At 31.4% G+C, this 13,884-nt stretch overlaps 1 protein-coding gene across 2 annotated transcripts in view; it reads left to right on the top strand.

The window, feature by feature from the left end:
- The first annotated feature begins 1,016 nt into the window (after positions 1-1,016).
- The window catches only part of LOC124534583 (GRAM domain-containing protein 2B-like), a 76,187-nt gene continuing 63,319 nt past the window's right edge, over positions 1,017-13,884 (top strand). The window contains exons 1-4 of one of the 2 annotated variants that reach the window (XM_047110500.1): positions 1,017-1,196; positions 1,801-1,925; positions 2,337-2,433; positions 9,584-9,694. In XM_047110500.1, coding sequence (XP_046966456.1) covers positions 1,069-1,196; positions 1,801-1,925; positions 2,337-2,433; positions 9,584-9,694 — 461 coding nt within the window. In that variant the 5' untranslated portion in view covers positions 1,017-1,068. Of the gene's footprint in view, positions 1,197-1,800; positions 1,926-2,336; positions 2,434-6,383; positions 6,571-9,583; positions 9,695-13,884 lie in introns of those variants that run through there. The other variant, XM_047110503.1, reaches the window with a different exon arrangement.

Genomic DNA, 13,884 nt, shown 5'->3' with positions numbered 1-13,884 from the left:
GGCCTTTGCCCACCTACTCACGTTACTGCGTCCGGCGCTCGTTTGATTGCCTTTATCTCTAATATGTAAATTACTTTACATTAAGAATTATGTCAACTTCCGTTGTATCGAATTAGAACTTACGAGTGATGATTGATGACTAATTATATCGAATCAGAAACCACTACATTCAACTTTATAGCATATGTGGCGCCGGCGTTAATCTCGTCATATGATAAACCTGAATATATAATTTAAATTAATAGAATAAAAGTATTTACGGGGACGTAGCTTCCTATGTTATAAGTTAACAAAATCATTTACAATAAACCAATATTTCTTCTTCTGATTATATATTTATCGTATTTTTCTAAGTTTATAATTATGGCGTCGGTCCTTCTAATATCATTCACTCTGACATGACTTTTATTATGTTATTGATTAAGATGATTTTATTTAAATGATCCATGAAGATAGCATTTGCCTGTTTAGCCGTTTCTTAGTAGTTGAATCTACACTTCGAAGCAATGTTAGACTGTAATTTAATAAGTAAAGTGACGGTCCAAAAGAGCTTGCATAAAATCTAATTTTGTTGTTTGCCAAATGCAAGAACAAACCGTCAAATATTATTTTTACAAAATTATGTGGCTAAAATATCACAACAAATGAAAACTCTTTTGAAAATAGTTGATCAAATAAACATGGTTTTATTTACCCACATCGTTTATAAGTAGTTTTCGTTGAAACGCACTTCAGGAAATCACCTCTACATCTTTCTATACGTGAGCACGTGTATACATATCAATGAAAATGCAAGAAAATAAGTTAATGGTGTTAATTCGAAGAACCGTAATGCGATAATTTTTCAATCTGATCTTATTGTTGATGACTCAAACTCGACGTGGACGCGCTTACGCCTCAGCGTGCGAACTAATTTTAGAAATCAGTGACAACTTATATTCAACTAGTATATATTCCTCCTAGCATCAAATTTTAGTTTCGGAATATATTTTGTAGTGTGTGCTTACACAAGAGTAAATTGATTTCGAGATTGTGAGTTTCATTGTGAAACGTGTATGAACGGCTAAAATGTCGAAAAGTAATCTTCGGAAAAGTGTTAGTACTTCTTTTCAAGTTTACCATCATGTCAATTCCAGTAGTAGTGACACTTCTACTTCGTCAAGTTCTTCTGAAAATGCGGATACACCACTAAAGAGGTAAATACACAAGTCTTCGCGTCATCACTAGGCTAGTAGGTCAGCAACATGGAATTTTCAGCAGTTTAATGAGACTAAATAGGAACTACATATAAAAAAAAAAAAAAACAAAAAAGAAACGAGATCGAATTATGTACATAATTTTTTTATATAAATAGTTATGAGCCTTAGCTAGTATATTTTATAAAAAATAATATCCTTAAATTATTATACTATACCTATTGCTCTATTATATTCATAATATAGTAAGTCCATTACGATTCCAAGATACAGGTTCTTTAATGTGGAGGCCGCTGTGCACTTTTCAAACTATAGTATTTATACTCTCATTTGTATTTCAAAGTTATTTTTTGCATATTTTTAATAATTCTAGATTATTTTAAACACTTGTCAAAGGAAATTACAAACTCACAATGAGAATGTAGCGGTTCCGACGATAAACCAACGTTACAGTATTATATTCAACAATCACAAGATTTATAAATAAGTAAATGAAATGATTATATTTGAATATAATTATATAGACATAGAAATTACTTAACATTACACAACACAATATCAAAGAGTTTTAGTAGCAAAATATTATAATCAATCTTTATTCAAGATTCAACCGCCTGCTTCGTTCATCAGTAGCGCGACACTGGAGCTTTTTCAGAAGAGAACGGCCTGACCTCAGGAGTCGAGGCCGATCAGTATCAGATGCCGGGTTATGTTCTATCGTTGACAATGGTAAATATGTTAATGTTTATTTTGTTTTAATACTAGCTATGCCCGCAATCTTGTAAGCGTTAGAATTAAAAAAAAAGGTATATATCTTTCAGCCTAAGTTACTCTTTATTATAATTTTTCTATCTTTATTATAAATTATCTACCAGTGAAACGCCCGTCAAAATCGGCCCAGTCGTTCCAGAGATTAGCCGGAACAAACAGACAGACAGACAGAGAAAAATTGTAAAAAATGATATTTTTGTTTATGTACCGTGTATACATACACATATGCATTGAGTAAAAACGGTTTTTTTTTAATATTACAAACAGACACTCCATTTTTACTATAGGTATATAGATGTTTCAATGAACTAACGATTTTAAATAGACCTATTATTCGACAAATATGATTTTAATAGTAACATTTTACAGATTTGGGCTTCTTGGATATTACAATGGTGGCGCCGCGTCGGTCGTTACAAGTTATTGGCGACGCAGCGAGGACTAACATACCTTCATTATCGATAACGTAAGTAGTACTTGACGACTTTAAATGATTCGAAAGTGCTTGTAAAGGCGTACTTGAATAAAGTATATTTTGATTTGATTTGAAGTATAAAATCAAAATATATAAGTTATAAAACACATTGTCAAGCTTACAATGTTTCCAGATACTTAATTTTTTGTACCAATTCTTTTTTAATTTAAAGTTCATTTTAAAATATGATACTATTAACACCGAACACCCTATGATATAAAAACTTCGTGAGTATATATGAGTAGATAAATTCGAAATGAATTGAAATATATTTTTAAGTTTAATATAATTATATATACCTATATACTTATATTAAATGTTTTATTGAGTAATTAAGTTGGTGATATGTGCGGAAAAAGCCTAAATATTTATTTACAATAATGATTGAAAAAAATAAATTCTGTTATAAACTGGTAATAGGTCATTTTCTGGTCGAAACTTTAGTTTTAATTAATTGACAATTCATTAATGTTTACTTAAAAAAATATAAAGCATCTGCACCGACGAAACGGTCATAAAAGCTCTACTTAGTACACATAAAAAACCGCCCAACGGCAAGTATGGGTAGGTGCACTTAAAATACAATTTGCATTTTTAATGAGTATTTCAATCTGTGTCGCCACTTAAAATAAAATTAAATCAAATGGGTCATCGAAATATCTTCGAGTCCGGCTGTGATGTCGCATACCTACAGCAAAATAATATTTTGATGACATTCGTAACAATAAAAAAAGATAAGTATTAAAGTTTACACAAATAAGCCGATAATATAATATATAACCTAAATAAATTTAAAATAAATGTGTATATATCTTATAAAAGTATGAAATGATAAACATTATTTATGAAAATCGGAAGTCGGATAACATTCTTGTGAATTGATAACATACGTAGGAAGAATAAAAATCTCTTTATAATACGCAATACTGAGATCGTATTGATCTTCCCTAGCCTTGGCCGTTCAGTTCAGTTACAGGAACGGTATAATATTCAATTTATAAACGTTGAATGTAGATGAACTTGATCTTGTATATTGATTTGGACTTTGCGTTCAGAACATACATTATACAACGAAAGGTAGTAAAGTTTACATAGATCGTACCCATAAGGTGCTCCAATATATATGCGTTCCTTCAACATTTTATTAATTTCTCAGAAAGATAAAAGAGTCAGTATTCTTTTATTTGCATTTTCCTACCCATGAAATGCATATTAGTCATCAGCAAATTCGTGTAATGTTGGAATATTGACAAGAAGAGCTATTCATTTAGCGAGTTAGTTAGAAATAAATTCAAACATGTAGTATATATAGTAACAGTCTGTTCCATTGCTGGGCTGAGGAGGAAATCCTTTTAAAGTGAACATTCGGAGCTGAGGTATCTACTCTTTATTTTTCTACTTACTCCACTTACTGCTAGGTATAATGCAAGCTTGGGACAAAGTGATAATTATTATCAAAACATGCAGTCATCCTCACGATGGTTTACTTCACTACTGCACGAGATGAATCATTAACACAAATTCAGCACATGAATATTCAGAGATGCATGCCCAGATCTGAACGATGATATAATATATAATTAATGGTTTGGCTAATTCTTCTTACAGTTAAGTCATTAGTTATCCGTTTAAATTCTAATGGCGATATTTCTATCAACTCGTATATATAAGCGGTTACGCAATCAAAATGAAAATACGTGGCACGTGGCAGTGGATCACGATAGAGGCGCTCGCTAGGCGAGGGAAGATCATGAACTATACAATAGCGTAGTACCATAGTAACAATACAGCAAAAACATTGGAAATCATTCGAAACAATGATAAGGTGACAGATAAAGAAAAGAAACAAAAAATATATAAAGCGTGTAATGTATAATAATAAAAAAAAAACAAAAGATAATTTTTATGTACATATATTAGATGATACAATTAATTGAATGACGCATAAATATTTTAAAATCAACTCATGCTTTTATGACCAAACTTGAATAAAAATATATATTGACTTTGATCTTGGTCGTATTGACATTGAAGTCAAGGAAATATGGAGAGTAGGTACAGCATCTCCACACCGTGTATCCAAGTAAAAAAAAACGTATATTTTATTAATATTTAGGTACATGTTAAAAAAATAAATGACTATGTATAAATATCACATCTCTAAATGTCAGCATTGAACTATATTTATGACGCAAGATAATTATCATATTTAAAAAAAGAAACATAACAATATAATACATTTACGTCACTAAAATTTATTCAAGATGCCTCAAATAAGACAATTAAAGAAGGCAGCTAAGATATTTTTTTCATACATTTTAATTTAATTTTTACGCAGTCCATATAAGATACTTTTTAAGATAACTGTCAAAATGTGAATGACTAGTACAGTGTGTAAAATCGTTCATTTTATACGAATCTAAAACTCAAAATGACAATGTATATGTAATGCATGTAAATTGATTATGATGTACGAATATAGAATAGCCAGCGCTTATGATAGAAGCCACAACAAAAGCTACACGTGACACTAAACCATGTTGTGATTAACTAAACAGATTAGCGACGATTGTTCCTTTATTTATAAATTTAGGTTAATAATTATTTAACCTAGTTCCGTTGAATTAGTAAAACATACTTTTCTTAAAGTTAAGAACAAGAAAAACATCAAACTTCATTTTAGTCTTAAGATTAATCTGATCTCTTGTTTACTTGATAGATTTAGAGACTTTTGATAAACTTTTTTATTGTGCGCATCTATAGGAGATCTCTGTCTCCTCTTAAGCTCATTGTTGGTCCGATTGCAAGCAGTGTTCTGGCGATCTCCTCTCCCACAAAAAAAGAGTGATCGAGGTTAAAGTTTTTAAATGACCTTTACCGATATCGAATCGGTTACAATTTAGTGATGCGCCCCTAATTCGTAGCGCCCCGAATTTCTGCATACCCTGCACTCTGGGTTAAGACTGACTCTAAGTTTTTTTTCATATTATAATAATAATGAAAAGTGTACAACCATTTGATATTTCATAATAATATCTGAGTAGCAAGATGCATCCGGATTTATATTTAAAAAGTAAAATATAATAATCTTCCAAGCTCATATCCTCATGTCGAGGACGACGATTACGTGCGTCATAAATTTTAAGCATTTTCTCCTTCCTTCCTTCACAGTTGAACACGAGATAACTTATAAAGTACATTATAATACAATAAAAATACTCGTTACAACAATCAAACGTGTACATGGAATATTGATAAAAATAAATAAGATTTACACGATCACAATTTATCGGACACAAGTTTCTATAAACTGTGTCATCTTGACTTCAAGATAAGCAAATAACTACAGATAAATATAAAGGTACAAAGTTACTTGTAATGAAAGCCAAAAGCTTGGCCCTAACGATTGACGAGGTACGATGGCTTAGTAAGTAAAAGCATGTCCCAAGTACATCTATGTATATTTAAATTAAGTACGTATATACAATATTAAAAATTGAAAGGTTAAACCAATAGCAAAAAATGCCTGTTTTTACAAAGCTCCGCTTGGGAATATTTTTTAATATTAATTATAGTTGTTGACATAAATCAAAATAAATATAATTAAGGTCTAATGTCCTTTATTATAAAGTATAGTGTATTTTTTCTAAATCGGCTTTTATATTTACAGCATAAAGAGTACAATTTAATGAATTTATAGTATATAATATATATGTTAAAGAATATTTGAAGACAAAATTGCCGCCACATTTTCCATTACACATATGATTGCAATCAATATTATGCGCAATGCACCACTGCGCATGTTTCTGTAGAATTAGAAATGATACAAGCAAATTTATGCTTTAAACATTTGACATAAAGGATATATTCGCGTATTTAATTTATTCAGCCCAGATGACAGCTCCACGGGTTGTTAGGGATCGGTACAGTATGGAAGCGATTGGTACGGTGAAAAGGAAATAACAGAAAGAATAATAAGTGTAATATAGAAAACATTGCTCAATAAATCACACTTGTTCTTGAATTAAGTTCGAATCAGTCAAGGTGAAAGTGAAGTGTTATAATGATCATTGAAATTACATATATCGTAATAATCAGACAAGTGTTACCTCGTTTCTGTAAAAAGTGAATAGCCTTTACTTGATTTATTTTTTTTCTTAATTATTATTTGATCGATTTGTACTTACTGTTGACATTCATACGCGAAGGAGGTCAGTCCTTCCAGCCCTATTTTTACGTTAATTAATTAATGTTAGAAAAATTGCGTCGGTCATAAAGAATGGGGCTGTTTTTATTTAGTTTTTATATACTCCTTATTGGAGACCGATAATATTTCGTAGTAAATTTGCAACCAAAATGTACAATGCTAATTTAATATAAATAGACGAGAAAGTATTGTCAAGTTGAAACTGGTATAAATGTTCCACGGTCACGCAGTACTTAAGTTATAAATATAAAAATGCATTAACTTACAGATATAAATATACATTTACCATTGAATAATATATTTAAATTTCCATATACTGTTGCATTGTGATAAATGGTTACACTTTGTGTTCATGGTTTTTTTAAGTCATAAAATTGTTATTATAAATGGATGTCATACATCTCAGTATTAGTTAATTTTGCATACAAATAAAGTAACAGAAAAAGCAATGTATCTTTAGAAACAGTGATAAGATTAAAATTGAAGCTATCTTTGTGTAATCCAATCAACTTGTAAGTCATCGTAATGTTGTAACGTTTTTTTTTCTCTAGGTTACAGTTTGCGGCTTACATTTAAACATACTTCATGCACGTACCGTTTAGATTTTAATTTCATGTATTAAAATTCCATGCTTATTATTTCATAAACAAACAACCTTTTGATCATTGCTATGGTGTCCGGTTTCTGTGTAGTGCTCGTTGGTTGTGATGAACTGAATTAAATCGAGGATATATATTATTGTGATAAAAGTGTACATAAAATATCAAGTCATTAGTCGCTTGAAGAGAATATTTCGGTGAGTGAGAACACGTAGTAGTAACTATATCATTTTAGTTTGTTTTTTTTTTAAATAAAGACTTCCATTCATTTTAAAGTCAATTTAAATTGTGTCATTGTGAGAAAAAAAATCATTTAGTAACAATTATACAAGTAGAATTTGTCATTGATTATAATTATTGATGATGTGCATTATGTGATATAGGTTTAGCTTTGTGCATTATTTCTAGGTAATCGGCATGGCGTGTGTCGAGTTCATAGGTCACCTAGGTTCCAACAATTAGTTCCTGCTTGCAGCTTTTTGAGAGCTTATAATGCCAAGGTATTATGCATGTGCACGATAAACTTACATACTTTCACAGCACTATCATACGTAATTCAATATTATTTAATAATTATTAAATATTGCTTGTATAATTCTTAAATGCAATTTTAACACCCTGTACGCTATATATGTACTACATATGTTATGTTTTTTTAGAATTAAAAAAAAACTATTTTTTGTTACGTATCTCTGCACTAAGTAAATGATGTACTATTACATTATTTTTTACGAAATACATTAGGTAACTATTACTGGGTTATAATTGCGATTAAATCAAACTATCTGTTAAGCATCTAAGACTAAATAAAATAAAAATAATACCGGTTAAGTCTTACAATATACATAGAATAAAGAGTATGAACAACTAACCTTAATTTATGACTGAAAACGATCTTTACTACTATTTTCTGTCTGTGTTCTCCTATAATTGGAGGTACATTTAATATCTTATTGTCTAAACTTGTATTTTTTGTATTACATATGTACCTGTGTTGGAGTTCCATATTAAATAAATAAATAAATAAATAAATAAGGGCTATTGATTCCACAGGCTATAAATATGACTATTATCAGATGAGTTCAACAGAGGTAACTAGTTAATACATTCAAAGGAAATTTAAGATTTGTACATTATTTTTAGTGATTGCATATAATGATCTTTATATCGATTGTAAATCATCAATTAATAGCAATATGAACTTCTGATGAAGATTTAATAAACTTTAATGTTCGAATAACTACTTCTTTATGGTATAAGACTGCGTATCAAGGCTATAAAAAGGCTATCAAAACATACTACTAACTGTTCCAAATGGAAAGTCGATAGTGTGGCTAATCAAACAGACAATGATTTTCTTTTTAAAACTTCTTTTTCACGCTTTGTTTAAGCTTGTTTGTACTTCTGTTAATTATAACAGCAGCATATATAAGTATACTTCCAACAATTTTATTGCGCTATTGGCACTGAAGTTTGCTGAATTTTCACAATACGGTAACTTCCAATAATAATAAAGTTCGAACAGACTATAAAAGCGTCAATGAATAAATCATGACTTTGTTAACTTTCATCTCTAATATTTTACGAGTCACTAGGTTGATTCGAGGTCACTAGATATCCCGTATTCATATTAGTATTCATCCTAATAGTTACGATTTTTAAATTTCCCGAGTGAAAAATTGCACAAAAGATCGCGGAGTTAATGATGTTTTCATAAATTTGGACCGGTGACAACATTTATTTTTGATTTTATCGATCTTAAATAAATATTCTTTTTAATATACATAATATTTTTCATTGAAAAATTAAAAAGGTTTTATTTTAACTTTTTTTCAAATATTTGAACAGGTTGTAATTTAAAAATATATGAAACACAGAAGTTCAATTTAATTTATTATACAGCTAAATAGCAGGGTACATGATTTCAGCCAGTATGTATGCTCATCTATTACCTATCTTCGAAACTATTTATCATAATTCGACAAAGGAGGTTTCGATAGAAGAGTCTTAGTCTCCCGCTGGTTGTACGGTTGTAATCTATGTGACGTCACTTTTTTCATAATGGATTTGAGGATATAAGATCCTACATTTCAGAAAAAAAAAGTATTATTGAAAAGTGCCATTTCGGTTATCGAAGTAAATATGTTAATCAGCACATTTCTTGCTTACTGCTTTGCTTGAATTGAATCTATAATTGGCTAATAATTCAAAGAAATACCTTTAGTTTTGAATCTTTTAATATGATTTCTACGGAACTGAATAGCTAAAGTTGTAGTTTTGTTTATCACCTACAAATGAAACAACATTTTAACACAAGTCTTGTTAATCGTAGGTCGGCGGGCGGGTCCGGGAGCGCAGTCGGCCTCGAAGAGGCGAGTGACGGCAGCGACGCCGAGCGCTCTCGGAGGCATCTGCGCGTGCCTACACCGACTTACTTGGGGCAGTAAGTCATTTATTAAATTCTCAACTGCGTACAACACAACAAACAATCTCGTCGTAGATTTAACAACAACTTTAACACGAACTTATAATTAAGATACGAACAAAATAAAACAGCTCTCGATAATGACTCAGTTGATAAAATATCACGATAAAGTATAGCGTTATATTAATAACGCATTATGAGTCATATGTAATCTCACTAACAGTATCTATCAATTATTACCGTATGAGTAACTCATACTTTTAGTAACTCATACAGTAACTATTGATTGGTACTGTTATCATTTTGATATATAAAAATTGGAGTTAAAACAATGTTAGTTATGTTTGCGTTCTCATTATATTTGATAACATAATTTTGGTAGTAATTATACCTTAGTGTTTGTGTTCCGGTTTGAAGGCTGAGTGAGACATAGTACAAGAGACGTAAATATCTCAGTTGCCAGGGTTGGTGGTATATTGGCGATGTAAGCGATGTATGTATACTTAATATTACAATGTGAAAACTAACTCTGTCTGTCCGTTTGTGTTTCGGTTTTTCACGGCCAAACCAATGAACCGAATTTGGTGAAATTTGAATTAAAGAAAACTTAAACTCCAAAAAAGTTTTTGCCTGGCACATGACAACCAATCACCTAAAACGCGAACGAAGCCGCGAGCGATAACTATTTATTTTTATAATTATAGAATAGGGTGGCGGACGAGCTTATGGGCCACCTGATGGTAAGTGGTTACTATCTCCTTGGGAACTAAGATGTTATGTTCCTTGTGCCTGTAGTTAGACTGGCTGACTCACCCTACAAACCGGAACACAACTGATGAAGTGATCTCCTGGGTAGGTACCACCCACTCATCAGTCTTTGATCACAAAAACTGATGAGTGGGTGGTACCTACCCAGACGGGCTTGCACAAAGCCCTACCACCAAGAAGACCATTCTTGAGATGGTGACGAACTAGTAGTTAATATTTCTGAAATCGCTAACCAATAATGGTTGGCGTTTAATTTGGGAAAACTAACCACTACTATCAAAACCTACGTGGTACGTATTGATTTGTGACTCTGAAGAAATTGATAAATACCCTCATATATATACCTAATACATATCTACCCTGATCTTTCATATTACTTTCATACAATTATATTATTAACGTTTATCGAAACAATGTAATTACCGCAGAGATTATATTGAAATATAACAACCATAATTTACGTTGTAAAGTAATTTTTTAATCTACGCTTCGTTCGTATATGATTAAAGAAACATTAAACATGTTAGAGCCTGTTGTTCAGAAAGTTTTCTTTAACCATTTGGGAACAGTGCACAGTTGATACATCATTAGGTCAGAAGTTTCGCATTTTATAGGTAAACTAATTATCGCCAGCGGGTTCACTTGGTTTAGTCGTGAAAGACAAACAAACAGAGAGACAGAGTAAGATTACTAGAAGTTAAATTACTAGAGCTGAGATGGCCCAGTGGCTAGAACGCGTGCATCTTAACCGATGCTTTCGGGTTCAAACCCAGGCAGGCACCACTATATATATGTGCTTAAATTGTTTTTGGAATTCATCTCGTGCTCGACGGTGAAGGAAAACATCGTGACCTGCATGTGTCTAATATATTCGAAATTCTGGCACATGTACCAGCATTCCACCAAGCCGCATTGGAACAGCGTGGTGGAATATGTTCCGAACCCTCTCTTTAATGGAAGAGGAGGCACAGCAGTGGGAAGTTTACAGGCTGTTTCTTTACTTTACTTTTTACTAAATTACTAGTTATTTGTAACTACAGAAAACAACTTCATGTAACCCAATTCGTTTATAGAGTATAAGGCATATTGAAGATTCTTATCTAAGCTGACGAAAACACCTGCCCGACAAACTTAAGTAGTTCAAGTAAACTCAAACATTTAAACTTGTTACTTATATCTATGGCTTATATACTTATATGGTCGCTTAGGGAATGGGATGTATTCATCCGAAACGTGGAATTCTGTTTTAAATGCGGACCAAGTGCCGTTAAGTTTTCAAGTATTTGAATTGTTTTTATTATCTCGTGCTATATCTTAGTAAGAAAACCTTCATATGTCTGATGTTTTCGTAATTATACCATATATATCAGACCAGTATTAAAACATAGATGTAGGATTTGTGTAGGAGAGAATTATTGACTCAGGCATTTGTTAATTCTATTCAAATTTAAATCTACACTAATATTATAAAGAGGAAAACTTTGTTTGTTTGGTTGTAATGAATAGGCTCAAAAACTACTGGACCGATTTTAAAAATTCTTTCACCATTCGAAAGCTAAATTATTCCCGCATAACATAGGCTAAATTTTATTTTGAAAAAAAATAGGGTTCCGTAAGATATTATGGGTTTTTCGGACAAAAAAGGAAAAAATCTACCAAAAAAATTGTTTTTTTGCGTATGATGCCTAAATTATAAAAGATAGAACTATAAAATGTTCTAACTCCGGTCCTTAGAGGGCATAATGGCCTCCGACCCTAAGAACCTCATCAGATTCGTGGCTGATGTTGGTCTGTTGGCTGAGGTGTTGTGATCACGAATTTGAGGTTTATCACAATAGATCCAAGCGCCGATTGCAGTAATTCTTCAAATGTGACCGTGCCTCAGCAGTAGGGATATTAGAAGACTGATTATGAACCGTTATCTACGCGGGCGAAGCCGCGGGCGACCGCTAGTCATATATAAAATGGAACTAAAAAGTATTTACTGTTTTGAAACTATTACTCTAAGTTCATTCTATTTATAGATTTCTAGATTTAATGGGATTATACCTCGAAGAAAACATGAATTTCTTAATTCTGTCTTTAAAAAAGTTAATTCCAACAATAAATAGACTAAAACATGAATTTTGTTCTTTATACAAAGAGTACTAGTAGAGTGAAGATAGAGTAGGTATGCTTTTCCCCGTTATTTTTCCTAACTAAAGGTTTTGCTACAATTTTACAAAACCTGACTATTGACTTTTTTTATGGTATATGGGCAACCTGATGGTAAGTGGTCACCATTACCCATAGACAATGACGCTATAAGAAACATCTACTATTCCTTAAATCGTCAATGCGCCACTAACCTTGGGAACTAAGATTTTATGTCCCTTGTGCCTGTAGTTACATTGGCTCACTCACCCTTCAAACCGGAACACAACGATACTGAGTACTGTTGTTTGGTGGTAGAATAACTGATGAGTGGGTGGTAACTACCCAGTCGGACTTGCACAAGGCCCTACCACGAAGTGAAATAACTCTTAAAAATCGACCAACTAGTGCTCAGCGTCTTAGAGTAAGCACCACGCCTTCTTCGGTTTTACTTTACATTCGAAGACAATTTTTGAAAAACATCAACATTGGTAAAATAATTATTGTTATAATTAGGTGAAGTAGTTAATTAAACTCATATTTTAATATAATCTTAGGATTTTTACAAAATGTCACTCTACAATTCTCATTTGAAATACTAATGAACATAAAGCGTTGCGTAAAGTACGCAGTATAACTTTTAAGGAGATACCACATTTACTTTGGAATATTTATACATCTAACCTATAAGGTATAGGAATTAATGAGTAACTAATAGATAAATAATAGTAACTAATAAATGATTGCGAATAAAATAAAAACATATACCAATGTTGAAGATGAAAAGAAAATATTGCTAACTAATGTTCCACTCGCCTTCATTATGTGTAGACTTTTTAAGGTATTCCTGCATAACTTTTTAAAAGTAGTTGTTATTTACACTCTGTAGAGCCAGGTATATTTAAACGTATAAAAATATAATTGTAATTGACGTAATAAATTATTGAAATACTGGTCCGAAAAAAAATTAAGATTAATTAATTTGGAAAAATAACATTAAGGTAAAATTTAAAGCCTCCAGTCCTTACTATCAGTTGCTCCAAAACGGCTTTTAAATCAGTCCCTTCGTAATATAAGAATTATTATAATGACCACGATATATATGGTGGTTTAAAGTTAAATACATTTAAAAATCACAAAATGTTAAACATTGAAAGAACAGAAAAAAAATGCAATCAAAGATATTTTACATAATGTTATTCAGTGACAGCTTATATAATGGAACTTTATACAATACAGAATAGTAGAATATCACTATTAATATAATCTACTGCAGTCTTGTCTTGGGCCTGGAATAACGAGTTGGC

The sequence above is a fragment of the Vanessa cardui genome, chromosome 13 (genome assembly GCF_905220365.1).
Source record: "Vanessa cardui chromosome 13, ilVanCard2.1, whole genome shotgun sequence".
NCBI classification, from domain to species: Eukaryota; Metazoa; Arthropoda; class Insecta; order Lepidoptera; family Nymphalidae; genus Vanessa; species Vanessa cardui.
Note: the sequence above shows the minus strand (reverse complement) of the source record. Positions and strands in the feature narration are given on the sequence as shown.